Here is a 25,852-nt window from a genome sequence, read left to right on the forward strand (position 1 = left end):
CCCATCACTTGGAATCATGAGGACTGGAAACTTGACTTTATTTTTAGTGAGAGCACCTGCTTTGCTGGGGGCGGGGAGAGGTTCCAGGTTCAATCTGCAGCTCTGGGGCAGGGAGAAAGTGTATTCTATCGTATAATAATAATAATAATAATAATAATAATAATAATAATAATAATAATTTATATCCCGCCCTCCCCAGCCGAAGCCGGGCTCAGAGCAGCTAACAACAGTAAAAATAACACAGCATTCTAAAATCAATTCATTCTAAAATCAATTCAGAATCAAATTGATGGCAACCATTGGGCTAGAGTTCTGTGAAGAATTGCCAAAGGAGGGGGTCAGACTGTGCCTTGACCAAAGGCCTGGTGGAACAGCTCCATCTTGCAGGCCCTGCGGAAAGATGTCTAGTCCTGCAGGGCCCTAGTCTCTTGGGACAGAGCGTCCCACCAGATCGGAGCCAGTACTGAAAAGGCCCTGACTCTAGTCGAGGCCAGCCTAACCTCCCTGTGGCCCAGGACCTCCAAGATGTTTTTGTTTGAAGACCGTAAGGTCCTCCGTGGGATATACCAGGAGAGGTGGTCCCGTAGGTACGAGGGTCCTAAGCCGTATAGGGCTTTAAAGGTTAAAACCAGCACCTTAAACCTGATCCTGTACTCCACCGGGAGCCAGTGCAGTTGGTAAAGCACTGGATGAATGTGATCCCATGGCAGGGACCCCGTAAGGAGTCTCGCTGTGGCATTCTGCACCCGCTGGAGTTTCTGGGTCAGCTTCAAGGGCAGCCCCGCGTAGAGCGAGTTACAATAATCAAGTCTGGAGGTGACCGTTGTGTGGATCACTGTGGCCCGACCAGGGCGAGAGAGGTAAGGAGCCAACTGCTTAGTGAGTTGCGGCCAGTCAGTGTAGACGGGCAGAGTTAGGAAAGAATGAAGAGGCAGAAAGCAGCAAAATTAGGTTATCCCACTAACCTGCGGCAGGAATTGTAGGCAGTGCAGCGACTGAGAGGGACCCGCACCACGCACCCCGAGAAGGCCACGTAAACGGCGTGGTTGGCTTTGTCAAGCTCGAGCCCCAGGACGCGCCGGTCTTCCCTCCTGACGCTACACCTGGGATGGGGGCGGAGAGGGGAAGAGAACACCAAGGAAAAGCAAGATTATAGAAATCCAATCCAGCATTGCAGCAGGTTGGGCTGAATGACCCCTGGGGTCCCTTCCAACTGCACAGTTTGATACGATAATCTTTATTGTCATTGTCCCATACAGAACAAGGAAATTGAAAAAATCGACATCAGACATTCAAAAACCAACACGCCTGCTATCCCAGCCTGGTTAGCCCCCTAAAAACTCTGATACCCCATAATTAAATACAATATACTCCCATAGAGACTACCTTACACTGCGTTTAAAACCAAAATTGCATTTGGATAAAAACTGTTTCTCAGGCGGCTAGTCCTGGTCTTTATAACCCTGCACCTTCTTCCAGAAGGCAGAAGCTGAAAGAGATCATTTCCGGGGAGCACACTATCCTGCGCTATCTCTGCAGCTTTCTTATGGCACCTGGAAGCATAGATTTGATCCAAGGTGGGAAGAGTGCACCCAATTATTCTCTCCGCAGTCTTCACAACCCTGGACAGCATTGTTTTTCCCCTGACCGTGAAGTTCCCAAACCTGTGTTTTGTGATTCTCAGTCCATCTCTCTACCAGATGTCCGGTCAGAAAATTTCCCCTACGGGAAATTTCCCAAGACATCTGGAGGGCCGAGTTTGGGGGGTTTGGGTTAGACCCACAGCCTTTCTCAACCTGTGGGTCCCCAGATGTTGTTGAACTACAACTCCCATCACCCCTTGCTAGCAAGGCCAGAGCTCAGGGCTGATGGGAGTTGTAGTTCAACAACATCTGGGGACCCACAGGTGGAGATCCGCTGGGTTAGGATCTGTAGAGTTTGCCACGTAAGAGGAAACGGTCATGTTTTATTAGGCATTTTAGCTGCGGTTGCAGAAAATTCAGGGAATGTGGGGGTTGGGTGAGTGAGGTCGTGAATGGGTGGTTAGGGGGCACCTCAGGGAGATAAGGAAATGGCGAGGGGAAGTTGCACAGAAGTGGGGTAGGAAACATCTCACCTCTCAAAACTCCTTGAAGCGCAAAGAAATTAAAAATGGTAAGACAGAACCCTTCTCCCCCTCCAAACTCCGATAAGATAAGGATGTTATTGCCAATTAAACTAGCTGTTCTATTTTTGCCTCGGTGGCTCCTGACGATAATATTTAGAAGGCTAAAAACAGCAGAATTAAGGGGAGTTTGCATAATACGTGTGTGTGTGTGTCTGGAATTGTTGGGGGGTAACACACTCCCCCCCAAAAAACCCACCCTCCATGCCCCTTTGCTGAGACGGGAAGCCGAAAGAGACCTTTTACGCCTCCTCAGATGCAGTAAATTTCCCCACGCTGGAACACCTGCAAATGTGGTTAGTAAGGCTGGGGGAGAAGGTTTCAAATTCAAAATAAAACAGGCTCCTGCTGCGAGAAGAAGGAGCCTAATTGAAAAGATAGTGTGGGTGGAGAAGGGCAGAGTTGATCTTGCAGGAGGCGGGGAGGTTCTGCCAGGCTTGGGCTTTTAAAAATATTTTTTAAGAGAAAGACTTGAAAGCCATGCAATGAAAGCTACCATTTGCTGGGACATGCCCAGGTTATTATTTTCCCCTCCACTGATGTCTTGGTCAAACAGGTCCAGCTGGCTTCTGAGAAGCACAGCAAAAACCTGCTGGACCTGATGTAGTAGGGTAACAAAACTTGGAGGTGGACAGATTGCTGTCCCTTTTAGTTGCTCTCACATTTCTCATTGTTTCCTAGTTTTTAAGTTCAGTTTGCTACAATTTTTCTCTTCCAAAAGTCCACACAAAAAACATTAGTTAGTGCACGGTGCAACAGACAGGTTTTTTTGCAATTCAGTTCCGCCCGCCCCCCGTAATGTGTGGGTTTTCTTTGTTTTTTTCCCACTGACCAATACATTTTAATCCACCCTCTTCCCCAAGCTGAGCAGTTTTGTATGCATTTTTTTCCAGAGTTGGCGAAACTCTATTGCAAAATTCGGAGAAGCGTGGATTTCAAAGGATAGCTGTGCCACAGCTCACATATTGCTGTGAATTAGGCAAATGCACATTAATATACCAAGCAAACAGAAATGTGCATTAAATTCCACATTAAGTTTTGCCTTGAGATGTGCATTCAATTCCACATTACGTTTCGCATTGAAATGTGCATTAAATTCCACATTAAGTTTCGCATTGAAATGTGCATTCAATTCCACATTAAGTTTCGCATTGAAATGTGCGTTCAATTCCACATTAAGTTTCGTATTTCTCTATTTAAATGGGCATTAAAATTCACATTAAGATCGGCACTTCACACTGAGATTTGCATTAGATTTTGCTTTAAGTTTTGCAAATTTTGCCTTCAAATGCACATCAAATTTTGCATTAGAATGCAGACCAAACCAAATTCTGCCCCCATCCCAACTGTCAACGCTCTGGAAGGAAACAGTGGCTGAGCTCCAATCCTGCAAGCGGAAGGCCTCAGGTTCAGCCCCAGATATCTCCAAATTAAAGGATGGAAATAAAAGAGCGTGCATGGAAACAGAGAGGCAGAACTCACAGCGATGGGTTGTAGACAGAGATTTCCTCCAGCAGCAAAGTCTCAACCGTGGAATTCTCAGTGGTGGCGGAAAGGACCTTCAGCACCGTGCCATCTTCCGAGCCCAGAAAGAGGACCGTGTAATTTCGAAAGGGGCCGGCCGTTGTGTCCACAGCCAGACGGGTCAGCTTGTACCTGGGAGGGGAATGGACGGAGCCAGGAGAAAAGGCCACACTTTGTAGATTTTGCAAGGCTTGTTTAAAGAACTTGCAAAGGCGACGAGGCTTTCAAAAGCTAGCAGTTCAGGTTGTACGGTGCTTCGTTTAAAAGAAGGTTTCACATGAGAATTTACCCAGCCCCTAGCTAGCAGCTCAGGTTCTGCAAGGCTTATTTTAAAGGCGCTGGTTCACAAGGGGAGATTTCTCCCTGGTTAGCAGCTCAGGTTCTGCAAGGCTTATTTTAAGGAGCTGGTTCACAAGGGGAGATTTCTCCCTAGCTAGCAGCTCAGGTTCTGCAAGGCTTATTTTAAAGACGCTGGTTCACAAAGGGAGATTTCTCCCTAGCTAGCAGCTCAGGTTCTGCAAGGCTTATTTTCAGGTGAACTTCTTCCCTTCAGCTAGCAGCTCAGGTTCTGCGCAGGTTCTCTTCCAAGAAAAGGAAAGCTCAGGTCTTGCAAAGCTTCCCCCAAAATGGCTACTATTGAGTGGAAAGCCAATCTCAATGGAAACAGAGCTAACTCAAGGGAAAGGAATTCAAAAGTATACCAGGAGCAGAGGGGGAAATTCAGCAGAACGGCACATGAGCTCCCAAACCTGGCTGTATCCATGACTGGCAAACATTTACCTGCTGGTGGTCTTTGTAAACCAGGGCTGCTCTGTGACTGAGGGCACAGCTTCATCAAGGAGAGGGAAGGACTTGATGAATCCAAGCATCTCGTCCGGGAAGCTGCTGGAGGTTTTGAAGCCGGACGCTTTTCCGATACCAGCACAGCAGCCCGGTCTGGAAGGGAAGTGCATTGGGAGATCAGGAGCCAAAACGGGTGGGTGTGGTAGGAAAAAACAGATAAAAAGAAGAACTACACACATACCCAACCTCCAAGCCTCACTCCTGTTTCTGCACACATATTTCTACACACCCTGCCTACATGTTTGGACAATGAGGACTAGAATCTTGCTGTTTTATTTTAAATTGTGATGTGTGTGCAGGCCTCAGTGCATGTTTATGTGTGTGAGAGTGTCAACAACTATTTGAAATTTTGAGAGACAAGACTGATGGTGCATTTTCAGTTCTGGGCATGGCTGATTTCTTTACACTCTCTGCCTTCCGAACATTTATTTACAGTGGTACCTCGGGTTACATATGCTTCAGGTTACAGACGCTTCAGGTTACAGACTCCGCTAACCCAGAAATAGCACCTCGGGTTAAGAACTTTGCCTCAGGATGAGAACAGAAATCAGGCTCCGGTGGCGCGGTAGCAGCAGGAGGCCCCATTAGCTAAAGTGATGCTTCAGGTTAAGAACAGTTTCAGGTTAAGAACGAAGCTCCGGAACAAATTAAGTTCTTAACCCGAGGTACCACTGTACTTGAACCATGCAGCTTAAAAAAACTAACAAAAAAACCTGATCTTTGGGGGAACATATACAGTCATACCTCGGGTTGCGAACGCTGCGGGTTGCGAGTTTTCAGGTTATGGATGCACCAAACCCGGAAGTACCGGAATGGGTTTCGGCGCTCGCGCATGCACAGAGACCCTAAATCGTGCTTTGTGCATGGGCAGAAGCGCCGAATTGCGTCACGTGTGTGAGCAGATGTGGCACTGCGGGTTGCGAACGTGCCTCTCGCACGGATCACGTTCGCAACCCGAGGTTCCACTGTATATATTATCCTAGAAATGAAGTTCTGTAAACAAAAAGTGAGCAGCGCTGCTTACAATTATTTAAAAGAGTGGGAGAGGAGGATAGCAACGGCTGCGGATGCAGTTTCAAAAACAGCTGCCATCTGCTCCTCAAATTCAATTAAAAAAAGAAAAGAAAAAAAGGCCACGTGTACCAGAGAGAAATCTCTCTCTGCATTGCATGACAATCTGCACTACTTCTCCCCCACCCTAAAATTAAGGTTTGCTGCCCAGGTGACCGAAACTCTGCATGCTCTGCCCAAATGATGTGAAGAATTGCTACTGCTTCTTCTGCACTCTGAACAGCTAGGGACGTCAGGAGAGCTTGGTGGATCAGGCCCCTTCGAGTCCAGCATCCTGTTATCGCAGGCAGGCGCCTTTTTGGAAGGAAACCTGCAAGCAGGATTCGAACACAAGACCGCTCTCGCCTCCTGCGGTTTCCAGCCACTGCTATTTAGAAGCAATTGCTCCTTCGACCGCGGAGTCAGACCGTAGCCACGGAGGCTAGTAGCCGTACCGGTAGCCCTCTCCTCCTCCCTGAATTTGTCCAATCCTCTTTTAAAGCTGTCCAATTTGGCTACCATCACTGCCTACCTCCTGTAGCAGTGAGTTCCACAGTTTAATGGCAAAGATTTCTACAAGGTCGCCGGCTAATTTTGACCCGCAGCCCCTAGAAAACCTTATTTGCACCCTTCTCAAATTTCGGCAGGCTTTCAAGCCTCTTTTCCCCCGAATGACATGGGCAGGAGCTAGATCTTAGGGACTAGAAACCTGATCTGTTATTTTTAAAGATGAAAGCAGGGCGGTTGGCTGCCCCGTCTCGCCTAAGTCGGCTTGTCCTGTCGGGGTCGTTCCCAGCCCAGCTGCCGGCCAAGGCCAGAAGGTGAAGAAAGTGATGGTGAAGCCCATTAATCTCATCTTCAGATACCTACAGAATAGGTCCAGGATTCAGGTGTGGCTGTATGAACAGGTGAACATGAGGACAGAAGCCTGTACTATATTATTTGATGATATATGAACTCGGTTCTGGATAATGCTGAGCAGATTCACTCCAAGACAAAATCAAGGAAACAGCTGGGTCGAATCATGTTAAAAGGAGACAATATTACTCTTCTACAGAGTGTTTCTGACTAGAAATAGCTATTGAGTCTGTTTTGCTTATTATTTTAATCCTTAAACCTACAGAAGAAAATATAGTTTAATGGTATCACTCCCAATTCTACCATTGGTGCCTGAAGAGTGAGGAATGAAGCCAGTTACTTAATTTGTGCTTGCATAATTTTCAATAACTCTTCTACATTGGTGTTGAATTGTAAGGTAAAGGTAAAGGGACCCCTGACCACTAGGTCCAGTTGTGGCCGACTCTGGGGTTGCGGCGCTCATCTTGCTTTAGTGGCCGAGGGAGCCGGCGTACAGCTTCCGGGTCATGTGGCCAGCAGGACTAAGCCACTTCTGGCGAACCAGAGCAGCGCACGGAAACGCCGTTTACCTTCCCGCCGGAGCGGAACCTATTTATCTACTTGCACTTTGACGCGCTTTCGAACTGCTAGGTTGGCAGGAGCAGGGACCGAGCAACGGGAGCTCAAACTGTAGCGGGGATTCGAACCGCCGACCTTCCGATCGGCAAGTCCTAGGCTCTGTGGGTTAACCCACAGTGCCACCCAGTTCTTTATAAATAAATCTTTTTGTTGGTACAAAAAATAATAATAATAAAGGTGAAAGCAGGATTTCTCAGAAAGGAGGAGAGGCAGAAAGGGAGAGAGGAGTGAAAGGGGGAGAGACCACCCTCCTTTGGCTCTCACCAGGGCCGTCTTACCCATAGGCGCTAGGGGTGTGGGGCACCCGGGCGCCGGGCTGTCAGGGGCACCAGGCCGAGAGTCTGGGGCCCAAGAGTTGAGTCTGGGGAAGAGCCCGGCCGTCGGTCAGAGAGGCGCGACGGGCGAGTTCTGCACCGCGAGATTGGGGGCGACCGAGCCACCGAGATGCTGAGGTTGGCAGCTGGTTCCACCCTCCTGCGCGCCTGGGACTGGCCAACCGAGGGGGGGGGCGGACAGATCTTTGCACCCCAGCTGTGCTGGGCCCAGGGGTAACCCGAGCAACACGGTCCAGGTCCGGTCCTGAATCCAAGGGTTCCGCGAGGAGTCAGTCCGACAGGACACGAGGCAGGAAACCAGGCAAGGACAGGTACAGGATCTCAGACAGGATCTAGCAATGTTGCTCCCGCAACCTGGGGCAGGGTCCGACAGCCTTTTATCTCTGTCGGGGTAACGGCCGGTCCTGATCCCCCGGCGACTCACCTCCCTGTTTCGCCCGAAGGCGAGCACTCCTCCTGCGAGTACTCAGGTCACTCCTTCTCTCAGACCTGAGTCTCTGCAGCGTGGGAGACGTCGGTGGGTTACTAGACCCAGGGACCACCTCAGCCTTCCCTGACCCAACCGGTAGTGGAGCAGCTGTAAGTGATGGCCCAGCTGGAGGCAACGAGGTCATCCCCGCATCCGGAGCCAGGGCAGGCTCAGGCCCCTGACTCGGCCCAGCTGGTGCTTGTTGCAGGGGAACCTGTGCAGACTGGGACTCTTCAGGATCAGGCCCCAGACTTGGTTCAGCTGCCACCTGAGGCAAAGGATCCGGTGCAGACTGAGGCTCTGAGTCCGAGTCCCAGGCCATCACACCAGCGCTGCATATGCTTAAACTCTGCTCACATCTGGCCTGAGGCCTGACAGAGATTACCCCCTGTGGGGATATGCTGCCATTGACAAGGAAAAAGAGCTTCTCTGCCCCCAATCTGTCAGTTCCAGGGGTGGGTGGGCGGGCAGGGGACATTCCTACCTGGGCCGTGGTACTTTCTCCTCTGGGATGGGGGTCCAAGCTGCATCCACGTTCCTCTGCTCCTTGAACTTGCCGTTGAAGACCCTCTCTACTTCATCCATGTAGAAGGCGCAGACAGCCGAGCCCGTGATGCTGGATGCAGAGGAGAGCAAGAACAGGGCAATCAGTGAGGACTAGCAACTTGCGACATCTCCCCCCCCATATTTTATTACATTTCAAAAATTTCACATATATAATGATTTGTTTTGTTTTGTCGACTTCCCACCCCATTTTCCATGGCTTTTTAAAAAAATTTCTCCCCCTTGCTTCACCCTGTCTTCTCCCTATCATAACCACAATACGATAAAAATAACATTTTAGGGAAGTTTTTAATGTCTGATGCTGTATTGTTTTTAATATTCAGTTGGAAGCTGCCCAGAGTGACTGGGGAAACCCAGCCAGATGGGTGGGGTATTATTATTATTAAATTTTTATTATCTCTAACTCCTGTAGCTCAGAGTTCGAATCCTGCTTGTGAATTCATCATGTTATAATGTTTCTTTAAATATTAAAAAAAGGAAAAAGCTTCCATTCTTCCACAATGAATCTTCATTAGGTTCTCTTATTTTGGCTGTTAACTTTGCCAATTCTGCATAGCTCATCGCTCTAATGATCCATTCTTCTTTGGTGGAAATTTCTCCTTCCTTCCCTTTTTGTGCATAAAGGATCCTAGCTGCTGTTGTTGCATGCATAAACCATGTGCCGTCTTTAGGAGGGAGAGCTCTCGGTGGCAGAGCAGCCACGCAGACGGTCACAAATTCAATTTCCAGGAATGACCTGGGAACATCCCCTGGGCAGCTGCTGCCAGTCAGTGTGGACAATGTTGTGCTAGATGAACCAACGGTCCGTCTCCCTCTAAGGCAGCTCCCTGTATCTCTCTGAAGCAAAGCAGCCTCATTTTGTCGTGTGTTACAGCCGCTAGGATGCAAAACAGCAGCTCAGGTCTTGCAAGGCCTTGCCAGAAAGACGAGAGCTAGCGGCTCGGCAAAACTTACTGACCACCTGTCCCATTCGTATCCTTCCTTTCCACCAAATGGTGGCTAATAGCAAGGAAGCCTTGTAAAAACAACGATCAGCTCAGGTTCTGCAAAGCTTATTTTAAGGCTGCCGTAAAAGAGGCAAGACTCATGCAAGCTAACAGCTCAGGTTCTGCAAGGCCCATTTCAACCACCTGAGCTCAGTGCAAGGCGCTTAATTCCTTCTTGCCAAAAGAGAGAAGATCCCTTCGAATTAAGCGCTCAGGTTGGGCAATGCTCATTTTAAGGACCCAGAGAAACTAGCAGCTCAGGTTCTGCAAAGTTTGGGGGAAGGCAAGGCTTTGCAGCAGCGGTTACCTGTTGGACTGGGTGGCAAAGACCCCGAAGATGGCCGGCCGGCCGTTCACCTGCATCACGTCCGTCACAGCCTGAAGGACGTCGAAGTAGAAAAAGGAATCTCCAGGGACGGAGCAGTTGAGGCGAGCTTTGAGAAAGGAGGTCCAGTATTTTTCCAGCACTCGGGGAGACCCCCCCATGTCGTTCTTGCACACCCGCCCCACCCGGGAGAAGATAACCTGGAATCGGAGACGGAGGGGAGAGAGATCAGGGCGGGTTGTTTTTCCCAGAGGGACAAAATGCATCTTTGCTGGAATAGCTAAACAACGAACCTTTGGATATTTAATAATGTTATCAGTAGCTATTGCTACACATTAGGTTTCATTAGTCCTGTATGCTATCATATCACAATCAAACAGCGTCATCATAAATTTGCTTTGTTTTTATACTGTCAGGATCCACCTTGTAATAAAGAACGCCCTCCCCCCAAATTTAACAGTCTATACATTTAATAAGGGGACGCGGGTGGCGCTGTGGGTTAAACCACAGAGCCTAGGACTTGCCGATCAGAAGGTCGGCAGTTCGAATCCCTGCGACGGGGTGAGCTCCTGTTGCTCAGTCCCTGCTCCTGCCAACCCAGCAGTTCGAAAGCACCTCAAAGTGCAAGTAGATAAATAGGTACCGCTCTGGCGGGAAGGTAAACGGCGTTTCCGTGCGCTGCTCTGGTTCGCCAGAAGCGGCTTAGTCCTGCTGGCCACATGACCCGGAAGCTGTACACTGGCTCCCTCGGCCAATAAAGTGAGATGAGCGCTGCAACCCCAGAGTCGGTCATGACTGGACCTAATGGTCAGGGGTCCCTTTGCCTTTTACATTTAATAAGCTACTGTATAAGACACACTTTTTTCTTCCTAAAAAGTAAGGGGAAATGTCTGTGCATCTTATGGAGCAAATGCGTGGTCCCTGGAGCTGAATTTCCCAGGGGCAAAAAGCAGATCATGCTTTTTTTTTAAAAAAAGAGGGAAGTGGGTGTTGAAACAAAGCCCCTGATCGTTTGCCGATCGGGGAGAGAGATAAGGGACGCTAGAGATAAAGGAGGCTGCCTGGGAGGGGGAGGTAAAGACAGCAAACTTGCAAAGGGGGGAAACGGGAAGACTAAAGCAATAAGGAGAGAAATTAGAAGAAAAGGAGGAGCAAAAAACTGCTCCAGCTAAGGAAAAGACACTAAGGCAAACAAGAAGGAAGAGAGTGTTGAAAGGAAGCAGCTGATCGGTAAGCAATCGGGAGGGAGATAAGGGACACTAGTGGAGGCTGTCTGAGAGAGGGGAGGTAAAAGCCCATGGATCCTTAGGATTTTTACATTGGGTCACCCCAAATTCACCATCAGATCACATAGCATGTCCATAGCTACAGCCTGCACCAAAAAAAAGCACGCATCCACTGTTTCCTGGGGCTGCAATGGTGCAAAAATGTGGTTACAAAGCACGGATCCACATGGATCCTTGGGATTTTTGCATTGAGTCACCCCAAATTCACCATCAGATCACATGTCCGTGGCCACAGCATGAACCACAAAAATCACACATCCACTGTTTTGTTCAGAATATTTTTTTTCTTGTTTTCCTCCTCTAAAAACTAGGTGCGTCTTATGGTCAGGTACGTCTTATGGAGCGAAAAATGCTCCCAGTTACAGGAACAGACTATTTCTCCCAACCAAATCTCCTAAAAATGCAGTAAGGTTCCAGTCCTCATGGTCAGAATAAGAGAGGAAGCCACCTTATTTTGCATAATTACAGAGTTGGAAGAGACCCCAAGGGAGAATTTTTTCATATATTTAATTTTTTTTAATTGCTGCTTTTATTTCCCACCCTTTTCCCTCCAAGAATTCAAGGCGATAGTTTTCTGTCTCCCCGTTTTATCCCCAAAACATCCCTTTAGGTCGCGCTGCCCCAAAGTCACCCAGGGAGTGTCATGTCTGAATGGGGATATGAACCTGGGTCTATCTCCCAGATCTGACACTCTAATCACCACAATAGTCTTACGGCAAAGCTACGCGATTCCCCCAGAGAGAAGAAGCCATGGCGGTTAAAAGCTAGTCGAGGGCGGGGCCCGCGCATGTGGTCCTGTTGAACACGCACACTCGAAACCCCAGAAAACTCATGCGCACTGTCCGCCATCTTGGATACCCCAGGAAACTCATGCGCACTGTCCGCCATCTTGGATACCTCAGAAAACTCATGCGCACTGTCCGCCATCTTGGATACCCCAGAAAACTCATGCGCACTGTCTGCCATCTTGGTTACCCCAGAAAACTCATGCACGCTGTCCGCCATCTTGGATACCCCAGAAAACTCATGCGTGCTGTCCGCCATCTTGGATACCCCAGAAAACTCATGTGCACTGTCTGCCATCTTGGATACCCCAGAAAACTCATGCGCACTGTCCGCCATCTTGGGTATCCCAGAAAACTCATGCGCACTGTCCGCCATCTTGGTTACCCCACAAAACTCATGCATGCTGTCCGCTATCTTGGATACCCCAGAAAACTCATGCGCACTGTTCGCCATCTTGGTTACCCCAGAAAACTCATGCACACTGTCCGCCATCTTGGTTACCCAAGAAAACTCATGCGCACTGTCCGCAATTTTGGTTACCCCAAAAAACTCATGTGTGCTGTCCGCCATCTTGAATACTCACCCGTCCCAAGGTGGTGTATTCCATGGAGATCTCCCGGAAGAAGAAATAGACGTAATTGCCATACTCGAGAGCATGCAGGAAATGTGGTTCTGGAGGGGGAGAAGTTGTTTTTTAAAACATGGGCGCCTGGTAATTTCTCAGCAACGCCTGGCCGTCCCGCCCGACGCCATTTCGTTTATCAAGGAAAGGGAGCAGAAACTGAGCAGTTACCCCCATTCTTCCCACAGGAGACTTCGTTCATTTCCCCCTCCACCGCGCCATCTCCCCGCATATGCGCTTAGCGGCGCACGTTCCCCTCACAGACGCATTTCTGCCGGAGAACCGCACTGCAAAATTTGGGGGTTTTGGCCTTCCGGTTGACGGACCGCTTCGGAAAGCGTAAGTTGGGTCGGTTCCCCTTCCGTTGGCGAACTGAATCGAGCTCTTCCCCATCACCCGAACTCGCTCCCCCTTTCGCCGACTCCGGAACGTGGGCAAAAAAAGAGGACTCGCAAATCGCATCTGTTGGTCACACTCTGCCGTCAACAGTTCCCTCTGCACACCTCCCCTCACCTCTCAGCCACTTAGAGTCATATTTGACAGTCCTCAACACCGGACTCCTCTCGCCCAGACTTCGGTAGATGACGGTGTCGCTGGCCTGGAAGTCTGCCACCGTGGCGGAATAGAGATTTCCTTCTGCGAAGGAGAGGGAAAAGAGGGAGGGGCACACCCCCAAATTTCCCATGAGGCTGCATTCAAACGTGCCAAAACCTCCAGTTATTAACTCCTGTTATTAACTTCTTTCATAATATCCAAACAGAAGTGGGAACTTCAGTAAAGACGTTCAAAGACACGCAACATCACAAGCATGGGACCAAGCTGGAGCTGCAACCGAGTGTTGCAGCACAGAGAGAGCTTTCGTTGTGATGCGCCATTACCATTTGACACCTTGAGCTGCTTGAACATCATGTCAATGTAATGTGCTTTTTCAGGGTGGGAAGGAGACTTTTATTCCAAACCGTGAGGACTAGAATCTTGCTTTTAGGGAATCTTTTTGACCTTCCGGGCCAGATATTTTACCCTACACCCCACACCCCACCACGGACCAACTTTGACGGGTACGTGGGACCACCACCCCTGTCCGTCACCTGCCGTCAGAACGATGTGCCAGGTGATTGACACCTGTCAAAGCGCAAAAAGAGGTCGCTAAAAATGGAGCGTTTTCCCCTCCTCAGAAAAAGCAGCTTGTATTCAAATGGAGCATCTTTCCCCTTTTTAAAAAATATATATCTTTATTGACTTAAAATAAATACATTTATGAAAAAACAGATGGATAAACAAGTAAACAAACAAACAAACAAATAGCAGAAGAATCAAACAAACCACCACACTATAAGATACAACAAGATTAATATAACTATCATCATATATACTCCTGGTACTGAAAGCATTTATAAAACTTATAGATAAGAAAATTAAAATCATAGAGAATTTTTTTTAAAAAAAAAACTTTCACTTAATCTCACTGTACTTTATCCATCAATTACTTTATACCGCACAGTTACATATCTCTTATACATCTTTTTCCTTCCGTAGAAATTTGCAGAGATCTTTGCACAATGCTTCCCAAGGCCCCTCACTAGCCAGATGTGGAAGTCCAGCGGGTCAAATTTACCGGGGGGCTGGAGGTTCCCCACCTGATTTAGGGGGGAAACCATCACCCACTCAGCATCTTTCAGGCAAGGCTAGGATGCCAAGGATGAACTCTTAAATATTCCATCCCACTTTTTTCTCCAAGGAGCTCAAAGTGGTGTGCATGGCTATCCCTCTGTCTTTTTCACCCTCACAACGACCATGCGATGTAGATCACCACATTGCACTTCATGATTTGAACCCTGATCTCTCCTGCGTCCTGGTTGTATACACTCATACCTCGGTTTACAGACCCTGCAGGTTGCGTTTTTTCAGGTTACGGACCACTGGAACCCAGAAGTACTGGAACGGGTTACTTCGGGGTTTTAGCGGCTGTGCATGCGCAGAGGCGCTAAATCACACTTTGTGCATGCACAGAGGCGCTAAATCACACTTTGTGCATGCACAGAGGCACCAAATCGCAACCAGTGTGTGCGCAGACGCAGGTTGCGAACCTGCATACCGCACGGATCGCAACCCGAGCGTCCATTGTACACTATAACGACGACATCACACTGGCTCTAAGCTGGAGGCGCATTGTTGGAGTTGAGCAATAGTCCAGGTGGGACGTGGGTTGCGCTGTGGGTTAAACCACAGAGCCTAGGACTTGCCGATCGGAAGGTTGGCGGTTCAAATCCCCGCAATGGGGTAAGCTCCCGTTGCTCGGTCCCTGTTCCTGCCAACCTAGCAGTTCGAAAGCACGTCAAAGTGCAAGTAGATAAATAGGTACTGCTCCGGCGGGAAGGTAAACAGCATTTCCATGCGCTGCTCTGGTTTGCCAGAAGCGGCTTAGTCCTGCTGGCCACATGACTTGGAAGCTGTACGCCGGCTCCCTCGGCCAGTAAAGCGAGATGAGTGCCGCAACCCCAGAGTCGGCCACGACTGGACCTAACGGTCAGGGGTCCCTTTACCTTTACTAGTCCAGGTACAAAAACGCACACCCTGAAATGCACCGCACAAGTTTCAAAGACGTACCTGCGAAAAGCGCCACGTTGTTTTGCTTTGCGTCAAAGGGACACCGCGCTTGTCCGTTCAGCTCCTCCCCTTCCTGCTCCAAGTTGCTGATCTGGGGGCCACGGAAATTGGGGTGAATTTAGTCAAAGGCGGACACCCTAAGCCACAAACCCAAGAAAGATCCCCACACGCTCGGTTGCGCAGTGCCACAACGTCCCAGCATGATTCCACCCAATTTGCGACAGGAAGGTGTTTCCCTTTGCGGGTAAGGACTCTTCCTTAGCGCAAGGGCCGCAATGACCGCTGAGGGCCGCATGCCAGAGGTAGGCGGGGCCAAAGGGGGCGGGACAAAAGACATGCAAATTTGGCACGTGCAAATGCATTTGCAAATTTCACCGGTGTAAATTTTGGAAAGGCAAATCTCCCTGTTGCGCGGCAGGTAGGGTTTCCATCTTGTCTGAAACCTATTTGTTGTTGCCGCTTTTAGTAATCTTATGCGTCAGTTGCCTTCAGGTGGTTTGTTAGGAAGGCGGTTAAATAAGCCCATGACAGCAAAATAAAACAAAATAATTAAAGCAAAATAAAAAAACAAACCAATAAAAAAATTAAAAAACAAAACAAAACAAAAATAAATTAAATTTAAAAACAAAACAATAAAATAATTACATTACATTACATGAAAAAACAAAACAAAAATAATTTAATTTAACTTAAAAACAATAAAATAAAATAAAATAGAGGCTACCTTTGTCACCCTCTCACAACCCCTCCTCCATTCAGAAAAGCAAGAGGCATTATCAGATATTATCCAGCTGGTCAAAAACGCTCTGGGAAGGTGTGGCTCAAGGTCAGTGGAGGGGCGTGGCTTGGGGACAGGGGGCGTGGCTAAGGAGAGTTCTGTGGAGCAGAGGCAGGTGGCCGCATTTGGCCCCCGTGGGGTTACAGTTCCCAACCAATCCATCAACTGGTCCCAAACCAGCTCCATACCTTGTAGGTCCGGCACATGGGGTTGAAGGCGTTAGTCCCACAGGCCAAGAGGGTTTCTTCGTTCTTTTGAACCAAGACTTTGATGTAATTGTAACATTCATTCTGGAATCGGGGCAGAGAGAGAAAGGTCAGGGACTTACCGCAGAGTTGGGGGAACACTTAGAATATTTTTTTATTTTCATGTTGTAATTTTATGTTGTAACCTGCTTGAGACCTGCGGGTATATTTAATAAATAAGTAAATAAAATAATAGAATAATAGGATCATCTAATCCAACCTTCTTCAATGCAGATTTATTTCGCACCATGTGGGGCTCGAACTCATGACCCAGAGATGAAGCATCTCATGCTCTACCCACTGAGCTTTCCCACCTCACACAGTCCCAAGGATAATCAGGACGCAGAAACTAATACAGATCCTAGAACCGAGACCCTTGCGGTTCTTACCCGGAGCTTTCCTCTCATCGCACAATTTTCCATGTCTTGCGTCTTCCATGTGAGGTGCTGAGAGTGAGGTGGAGGAAAGAGAAATCAGAACAAGGCAATGGTTAGAGGGTGGTGAAATCGTGTTCTAGGTGATACATGATCTAGAACAAGCAAGGGACTGGTTTTCAACGTTGCAGACATTTAGCAGAATTCTTTCTGGGTAGTATGCTATTCTCAGGAACGAGGCAACACACAAAAGATCCTACTGAGAATGTGGTCTAGGTTCCTCATAGCAAAAATGGCGGGTTCTAGGTAGCGCAACCGTGTCTTAAGCCATTGGGGTTAAAAAACAACTCACCCTCTTTGGAGAGAAGTCGTCTTTGGTCCGTCGGAGATCAAAGGCATAGACGTGGTCTCTGATGGCCGGCAGGGTGGTAAGGAGAGAAAAGAGAAAGAGATAAATAATTTCCTCACTTGTACAACTCAAGCACTGCTGAGGAAGGTACCGTATTTTTCGCTCTTTAAGATGCACTTTTCCCCTCCTAAAAAGTAAGGGAAAATGTGTATGCGTCTTCTGGAGCGAATGCAGGCTGTGCGGCTAAGCCAGAAGCCAGAACAGGGAGAGGGAGCGCTGCACAGCGCTCCATCCCGCTGTTCTAGCTTCGGACTTAGCTGTGCAAAGCCTCCGCAGGGCAGCGGGATGAAGGTACCCCAAGGCTGCCCCAGAAGCCAGAACAGTGAGACGGAGCGCTGCGCAGCGCTCCGCCTCGCTGTTCTAGCCATAGCTGTTAACTTACAGATTTGAAAATAAGGGACCAGCAGCCTCGAAAATAAGGGATCAGCAGCCAAAATAAAGGATTTCCCAAGCACAGGTATGTTCAATTTCTGAGCCCCTCAGAGCCAAAGGCAGAAAGCCCAGCCAGCAGCCAAACAAAGCCTCAAGCAGTGGTTCCCACAGTGCAGCAACCCAGCAAAGGGGATGCAGCAAGGGAAACCACCGTCACCTCTCCGCTGGGAAGCGCTGAGCAAAGGCGAGTCCCCAGGCAATGCGGCTGATTTGATGGGCACAAGGCATGCAAGCTCCACCCCCCAGTCGTCCTCAGACTCCTTATTGGGTGAGCAACGCAGCCAAGCAACACAGTTGGATCCTCCCTCCTCCCTGGCCGGCAGGGAGGGAGGGAGAGGAGCTGCTTCCTTTGAAACCCGGGAAATTTAAGGGACATCATCAATAAGGGACAGCAGCGGGACACGGCGCTGGGATAAGAGAGCTGTCCTTTCCCCCACCTCCCAGAAAAGCCCCCAAGAACCACGCTCCCTTTAAAGAGCGTGCGGTTCTTGCGGGAAGGTACAGAGGGCAGCGTACCCGCGCACAGCCTTTTCCGGGCAGGGGGAGCCTTCATCCCGCTGTCCGGGAGAGGCTTCAGCGGCTATCCCAGAAGCCAGAACAGCAAGAGGCTATCGCAGAAGCCAGATCCCTCTTGCTGTTCTGGCTTCTGGGATTCAGAATTTTTTTCCCCTTGTTACCTCTCCCCCCCCCCCAAACTAGGTGCGCCTTATCGTCTGGTGCGTCCTATAGAGCGAAAAACACGGTAAAAGGCGAGAGCCGCTTTGCATTTGAGCAGTCTGGGATCCGGTAGATCCTCCATCTTGGAATCTCTGTATCCTGACTTTATTACGGCTTCTACTGGTCCATGGCTGGTTCTCAGCATCAAAGGGCAAGATCCTAGCTCAGACCAGATCCCGGGACCCCAAACGTTGGAAATGCAAACAGAAGGACAGAAAGAGTGTTGGAGATGTGAAACAGAAGGTATATTTCTATCATATGTGGTGGGATTGTAAGAAGGTAAAATCCTACTGGGAAATGATATACAATGAATGGAAGAAAATGTTAAAAATAACTTTTGTAAAAAAAACCCCAGAAGCCCTTTTATTAGGTATTTTAGGTCAAGACGTACCAAAAGAAATGAGGACTTTATTTATGTATGCCACCACAGCAGGAAGAATGTTAAATGCACAAAATTGGAAGACTGGAGAAATACCAACTAAAGAGCAATGGCAAGAGAAGTGGATGAACGATGCAGAAGTGGCAAAAATGACAGAAAGACTAAGAGAAAAAGACAACAGAGACTTTGAAAAAGATTGGGAACCATTCATATTATATTTGCAGAAACAAAGAAAAGCAATAGACTTGATGGCAAGATTTAAATAAACACCCACATTATTAGCATCAGAAAATGTTTGGAAGATAGTGAAATAAGATGATGTGTTTAATTTTATTTTTATGTTTTTTAGGTTTGATGTTATGTGATTAATAACTTTTTCTGTTGAGAGATAGCAAAGCGGGTGAGAATAGAAGCAAACCAGAAACACAAGTCTTGGAGGGGAGGGAGGGAGGAATATATAGTAACCGTTAAGGATTTGAGATGTATGTAATGAATGAAAAATGAATAAAATAAAATAAAAAAAGGAAACGCAAACAAAACGGCCGCCAACGGCACCTTCCCTGCTCCGTCACTTACCGCGCGGCAATGAAAAGGGTTTGGTTGAGTCTCAGCATACTCTGGAAATCCAGGCCTAGCTGGGCAGTGTCATTGTCCCCTGCGAGGCCACGGAAAACAGGATACTGGGATGTTCCTGGTGGGTTGGGAGAGAAAGAATGCCCTATTAGAAAAGAAATGGCCTCCTTCTACAGGAAAAGCTTCTTCGGGGCCAGTTCTTCCCCCTGCCCTCCATTCTCTCCAATCAAGTGAAAAGCAACACCTGTTGAATACCTGCCTGTCTGTTAGAAAGAGTGCTTGTTTCCTTAGGAGATGCACCTTCAAACAGAGCCAATTGTTTTCCCACCCTCCAATCCCTCCGGTCAAGGGAGGATGGGGGAAACAACACCTGTTGAATACCTGTCCGCCTGTTAGAAAGACTGCTACCTTCTTCCTTCCTTAGGAGATGCACCTTCAAACAGAGCTGATTGTTTTCCCACCCTCCAACCCCTCCGGGTCAAGGGAGGATGGGGGAAGCAACACCTGTTGAATACCTGTCTGCCTGTTAGAAAGACTGCTTCCTTCCTTAAGAGACGCACCTTCAAACAGAGCCGATTGTTTTCCCACCCTCCAATCCCTCCGGGTCAAGGGAGGATGGGGGAAGCAACACCTGTTGAATGCCTGCCTGCCCTGGTTTCACCATGCAAATAGTTTGAAAGCGGGCTGCAGACTCACCTGCCCTGCCGATGGTGCTGAGCGGAGTCAAATCCTTAGGGAAGGAAGTCGCAGATGCCAGGAAGAATAAAAGGGCAGGCTGGAGGAAGGGAAGGATCATTCTCAGAACTTTCCCGGGAGGAGAGGAGAAGCGAGGGAGGCGGGTCCTAGGAGCGAAACATGCTTCCCTTTGGCAGGCCCTGGAAGAGAGCAGGAAAGAGGAGGGTTAATAATAATAATAATAATAATAATAATAATAATAATAATAACAACAACAATAAAATTTATTTATACCCCGCCCTCCCCAGCCAAGACTGGGCTCAGGGCGGCTAACACCCGATATAAAAACCAATTGATTGAAATATAACTTAAAAACAAGATTAAGATACAACATTAAAACATTAAAATACAGCCTCATTTCAGCAGAAACTCAAATCAAAAACTTTTTGGGGGATGAAAACGTCGAGTCTTCACCAAGGCTAACTATCCAAACTGGCCAGAAAAAAGCCAGAAGTCCCCAAATAGAAATTCCATCACAGGAGGAGAAAGGAAAGGGTTCCAAAATCGGTTTTCTTTTTCAAAAATCCCCTCCCCATTTATTTTGGAGGAATGAGTTATCTATACCTAAAAATAAAAACCATTGCACCCTCCCACCCCAAATTTCATCAATAGTTCCCACACCACATTCAACAGAGATTTTTTTTGTAGCTTTAAAATCTGGTTGGTTTTTTTAAAAAAATCTATTATTTCCCTATTTTGGAGGAACGACTGCTATTTGCATTTTTAAAAACAACTGCAGGGTAGACTGGTCTTCAGCCCAAATGGTCCCTGCACCAAATTCAGTGGAGATACTTCTTTTTCTAAAGTTTTAGTGCATTTTTTAAAACACAAAACACATTTTTTTTTGCATATTTACACATTTTTTAAAACACATTGCACATACTTTTGTAAACCAATAAATTTTTAATAAAAAATTGGGGGGGAGGGAGAGATATAGCAGCGAGAGAGTTTCCTATCTCCTTTCTTTTCTTCTAATTTCTCTCTTGTTATTAGACTTCTTAGATTCGTCCGTTCTTTTTATTTTATCATGGGAAATTTCAATAAAACTGGATTCCCAGCAAAAAAATAAAACAAAAGGTGTGTATGTCAGGCAAAAAAATCATGCAGACGTGTGCGTATTAGGAGAGATTTGCGGATATATTTTCACGAGGATTAAAAAAAAACAGCTTTCCCAAAGTGATGTATGATTGCTAATAGGTGGAATGAATGAATGAATTTTATTATTTCGGTCAGAGACCAGTTCCAGCCCACATACAATATCAAGGAAGTCATAAAACACGATAGGGATACATTTGAATTTGCAATTAGGTATAACAGGGGCAATACAGTTAACAATACAATACAGTTAAAAATATATATAAAAATATATAAATTAAAACTTAGCTAATAGGAGGAACAGCCCAAACGTCAGAAATTAGGTGGCAACGATTGGATAAAATAATTTCAGACATTGATATATCAGCCCATTCCTCTCCAACTGCAGTCAAGCTGTGGGAAGGTAAATGAACTCTGTGTATGCTCAGATGCACCCAACACACTTGCTGGAACAGAGCTGAAAAACTGAAACAGCTTTTGGGGGGCAGTGAGGGTGAACACCCACAGATTTTGGGGGGCAGCTGCGGCTGCAATCAAGCCCCCTAAAATTTTCCTGCGGACCCGGAAACAAAGGGGGGTGCAGCGTCTGCTAAGAGAGCCTCAATGCTCACAGAATCAAATGCTATAAATATCTAATCCATGCCCCCCCCCAATTTGTTTAGTGAATTAACAGTGTGTACAATTTGTCTATTTCTGAAAGCGTGGCCACGAATCGGCGTAGGACAGCTGGCGTCCTGGATCGGGTTGCAGTGGAAATCCCCTTCCACAGATCGGATGGAAACAAGCTCCACCCCCCCAAAAAAAAATATTTTGGGGAAATGGGGACATAATCCCAGAGCCCTAGAGGTCAGATTGTGTGGGGCAGGCTAGAATCCAGCAAGGATCAATTAAGGCTCGGAGCGTCTCTCTCTTTTAAGTTCTCTCAACTTTTCTTATATACATTGTATGTATATAAATAGTTATTTCCTTAAACAAACAAGGCAATTGCAAATCAGCACCTCCAACACATAAGCAACAGGTGTAAATTAGCATTCTCTATTGCTATTATTCAATGCTATGGTTTTCCCAGTAGTGATGTGTGGAAGTGAGAGCTGGACCACAAAGAAGGCTGATCGCCGAAGAATGGATGCTTTTGAATTCTGGTGCTGGAGGAGACTCTGGAGAGTCCCATGGACTGCAAGAAGATCCAACCTCTCCATTCGGAAGGAAATCAGCCCTGAGTGCTCACTGGAAGGACAGATCCTGAAGCTGAGGCTCCAAGACTTTGGCCCCCTCATGAGAAGAGAAGACTCCCTGGAAAAGACCCTGATGCTGGGAAAGATTGAGGGCACAAGGAGAAGGGGATGACAGAGTACGAAATGGTGGGACAGTGTTCTCGAAGCTACCAGCATGAGTTTGTCCAGCTTTTGGGGGGCAGGGTATAAATAATAAAATTAATAATAAAATTGTTGTTGTTTGAGAATAGGATGTTCCTATTTTCATTGGAGAAACGTTGCAGGGTATGTAATAATAATAATAATAATACAGCCATCAGTTTTTCAGAGTATAATTCCTCTCCCAAGTTATCGCTCATCTTTTTTGTAAAGACTACAATGCACAGGCCATCGGCAGAGAAAACAAACAAGCTCTTATTCTCCGCTGCTATCAGTACTAAATAATTGGCAACTGTGGCATGGATGGAGCTCTTATTACATACAGGCCTTGCGCTAAATAATTAGCATTTATAGTATTTATGAAGTTCTCGTTACTTGCAGCTCCCAGCTCTATAATAACAAATCAGCACATTTATCGTATTTATGGAGCGCTGTTTCTGTACAGCTCCTAGCACAGAGTAATAACGGACACGTCTAGCATTTAAACTCTTTTTGCTTCCCTCTCCAAGCGCTTAATAATTGGTTAGCTTTAATGAAGCAGTGATTATTACAGCAATTACAGGCTGCTTGATAGCCTGCGCCTCTCCGAGAGGTTTGCAGACCATAAGATAATTATTTTTAAAAAGTCAAAGTGGAAATCAACAAATCAAAGTAACAGAATTGTGTAAAACCCGCAATAAAACCAGCAGCGATGACTATAAAAATCAAATCAAATTTCCTACATGGGGATTTCACTTTCCGGACAAACCTATAATGAAACGAAGGAAAAGCATCAGCTAAATATTCAGTTCACTGGGTTCGATACCAGCAGAGCGAGAAGCACAGAATTATCTAGGATTTATTACAGCGCAGGCTGAAATTCACAGGATCGGATGAAGTTTCTTACTGGTGCCAAACTGTTAAGACTTCATCCGAAAAGGTTCTACTCAGAGTAGGAATCTTAGACTATCCATTTCAAGCTATCTATTCTCATCTTTTCTTAGCTGCCCAGTTCTACGCTGTAAGCTCCTTGAGGGCAGAGACTTTCCTCACCAGCCCTGATGAACAAATCACCGTATTTTTCTGTGTATAAGTCTAGTTTCCCCCCTAAAAATAAATGCCAAAAATTAGGGGGCGTCTTATACATGGATAGTGTATTTAAGATTTTCTTAAACCTGAGTCCCCCAAAACAGGGAGCGCTCTTATACACGGGGGCGTCTTATAAATGGAAAAGTACGGTAATTCAGAATTTTAAAAGGAGTTGTCTCTTAAGGCCTTTCTCTCTCTCTCTCTCTTAGCCAAGTAAGATTGTCTTCCATAAACACAGTTTTAACAATGAGTCTGTAAGTGACTGTGGGGGCCAATTCTGGACCCACACGTCCTTCTACAGTGGGGACATTAGTTTCCAGGCGGAAGCTGATCCCGGTATGGATTTGCCAAGCGTGCCTTCCTCTTAGCACGTTTCTCCCTTGCGTCCTGAGTTCGAGTGTCTTCAAAGCCCATGACACCTTTGGTAAAGGCTCCAACTGAAGCGCTTGCAGGCCAGTGTTTCCCAGTTGTCAGTGTTTAAGCCACTTCTGACCTACGGAGGAGGTGGGGTTGCGGGTTTCACGGCCCCCTCCACGTGCGCGGGGACTGGAGCCCAGCCTCCCGCGCAATTGGGGGGATTCCCGGCCGCATCATGCCATGGCTAGCCAATCGGCTGGCTCAGGGGGCGTGGCCTGCCCTATTTAAGGCAGGACGTGGCCGGGGATCTCCCTCTTTGCCGCCCGCCAGCTGTTCCTGCTTTTCCCGCCCTATAAGTTTTTCGTTCCTTGACCTTGCTATGGACCTCAGTTGGTCGCCATTGAGGGGCCTGGTAGGAATTTTTCCACTTGGAAAATTGGCACCAGCTGCTTGGTTTTCGCCTAAAGTAAAAGGGACCCCTGACCGCTAAGTCCAGTCGTGGCCGACTCTGGGGTTGCGGAGCTCATCTCGTTTTATTGGCCAAGGGAGCGAGCGTACAGCTTCCGGGTCATGTGGCCAGCAGGACTAAGCCGCTTCTGGCGAACCAGAGCAGCGCACGGAAACGCCGTTTACCTTCCCGCCGGAGTGGTACCTATTTATCTACTTGCACTTTGTGCTTTCAAACTGCTAGGTTGGAGCTGGGACCGAACAACGGGAGCTTACCCCCTCATGGGGATTCGAACCGCGACCTTCGGACCGGCAAGTCCTAGGCTCTGTGGTTTAACCCACAGTGCAACCCGCGTCCCTTTGGTTTTCGCCTACCTCGTAGCAAATCGTCACAACTTTCTGGATACTGGCGGTTAGGCATTGGTATAGTTCTGTAGGTGGAATAGGGGAGGTAGCGCCATCACCTGCCCCACATATTGAAGGGTAGTCCGGTAAAGGATTCAGGGGGATGTGGCCCTGTCCAAAGCCTGGGGAGATGAGGGCCTAAGGCACGCCCCTATTGGTGATCCTGGGGGAGTTCCTAGTTGATGTGCATCAGCAGGACTCCCCCTACTGGTGATTAACCCTTCCTGGACTTCAAGCGGACGGGCTGAAGTCGGATATACAGTGGTACCTCAGGTTCCATATGCTTCAGGTTCCATACGCTTCAGGTTACAGACTCCGCTAACCCAGAAATAGTGCTTCAGGTTAAGAACTTTGCTTCAGGATGAGACCAGAAATCGTGCTCTGGCAGCGCGGCAGCAGCGGGAGGCCCCATTAGCTAAAGTGGTGCTTCAGGTTAAGAACAGTTTCAGGTTAAGAACGCACCTCCAGAACGAATTAAGTACTTAACCCGAGGTACCACTGTAGTCGGTTAGGACCAATGCCTAAGCCAATCACCTGCAACCAATAAAGTTGCGGCCTTATTTAGCCCATTAACCTTAATAATTGTGTATCTGAAGAAGTGTGCATGCACACGAAAGCTCATACCAAGAACTAACTTAGTTGGTCTTTAAGGTGCTACTGGAAGGAATTTTGTTTTGTTTGGACTATGGCAGACCAACACGGCTACCTATCTGTAACTTAATAAAATAATTGTGTCATGTGTCATTATTTCCACGGGGAGTGGGGGTGGGAACTCGCCACACAATACTACATTTTTAAAGATTTGCCTTGAGACAGTCTTTAAACCTCCAGCACCGCTTAACCAGCACCTCCTCTCTCCCCACATGCCCCTGTCTCTCTGGATCCCCAAAGTCACAGAAGAATCGGTCACCAGCAGTCTGGTGACGTGAGAGGAAACTCTTGAGGGAACTGTCTGTCTCCTTTCTCGACGTCTACCTGGCGTAGTTTTGCATCCTTGGGGAGCGCAGTCTCTCTGTGTGTGCGTGAGCCAGAGGCCCAGATGTTCCTCCAATTACTGCAGGGAAAAACTTGCACAGAGAGAAAACGGGATGCGTGCCTTGCCGGCAGGATGGGACCATGAGATTCAATCCTGCTTCTCCGCAATATGGAGAGGTATTGTCTGAACTGCAGATGGTGACAGCAGTCACGAAATTAAAAGACGCCTGCTCCTTGGGAGAAAGGCGATGGCAAACCTAGACAACATCTTAAAAAGCAGAGACATCACCTTGCCAACAAAGGTCCGTATAGTAAAAGCCATGGTTTTGCCCGTAGTGATGGATGGAAGTGAGAGCTGGACCATAAAGAAGGCTGATCGCCGAAGAATGGATGCTTTTGAATTCTGGTGCTGGAGGAGACTCTGGAGAGTCCCATGGACTGCAAGGAGATCCA

General features: G+C 47.6%; 1 protein-coding gene and 1 pseudogene across 5 annotated transcripts in view; one reads left to right on the forward strand and one right to left on the reverse strand.

Moving 5' to 3' along the window:
- Positions 1–25,852, reverse strand: part of SEMA6C (semaphorin 6C) — a 127,049-nt gene that overhangs the window by 31,173 nt on the left and 70,024 nt on the right. For all 4 annotated transcript variants that reach the window (XR_014163471.1, XM_081891361.1, XM_081891363.1 and 1 more), the window contains exons 2-14: positions 19,641–19,819; positions 18,948–19,062; positions 16,787–16,844; positions 16,450–16,506; positions 16,004–16,105; positions 15,038–15,128; positions 12,944–13,066; positions 12,392–12,480; positions 9,719–9,936; positions 8,346–8,477; positions 4,469–4,624; positions 3,647–3,820; positions 966–1,103 (exon numbers count right to left, since the gene is read on the reverse strand). Coding sequence is in view for 3 of the 4 variants with exons in the window: in XM_081891361.1 (XP_081747487.1) it covers positions 966–1,103; positions 3,647–3,820; positions 4,469–4,624; positions 8,346–8,477; positions 9,719–9,936; positions 12,392–12,480; positions 12,944–13,066; positions 15,038–15,128; positions 16,004–16,105; positions 16,450–16,506; positions 16,787–16,844; positions 18,948–19,062; positions 19,641–19,740 (1,553 nt within the window). In the remaining variant the exon portion in view is untranslated. The remainder of the gene's footprint in view (positions 1–965; positions 1,104–3,646; positions 3,821–4,468; positions 4,625–8,345; positions 8,478–9,718; positions 9,937–12,391; positions 12,481–12,943; positions 13,067–15,037; positions 15,129–16,003; positions 16,106–16,449; positions 16,507–16,786; positions 16,845–18,947; positions 19,063–19,640; positions 19,820–25,852) is intronic.
- Positions 5,517–6,828, forward strand: LOC309358863 (small nuclear ribonucleoprotein E pseudogene; annotated as a pseudogene). Its single transcript has 2 exons — positions 5,517–5,526; positions 6,311–6,828. The product of its transcript is annotated as a small nuclear ribonucleoprotein E pseudogene (transcript).

This window comes from Podarcis melisellensis, assembly GCF_964234715.1.
Source record: "Podarcis melisellensis genome assembly, chromosome: 16".
Lineage (NCBI taxonomy): Eukaryota > Metazoa > Chordata > Lepidosauria > Squamata > Lacertidae > Podarcis > Podarcis melisellensis.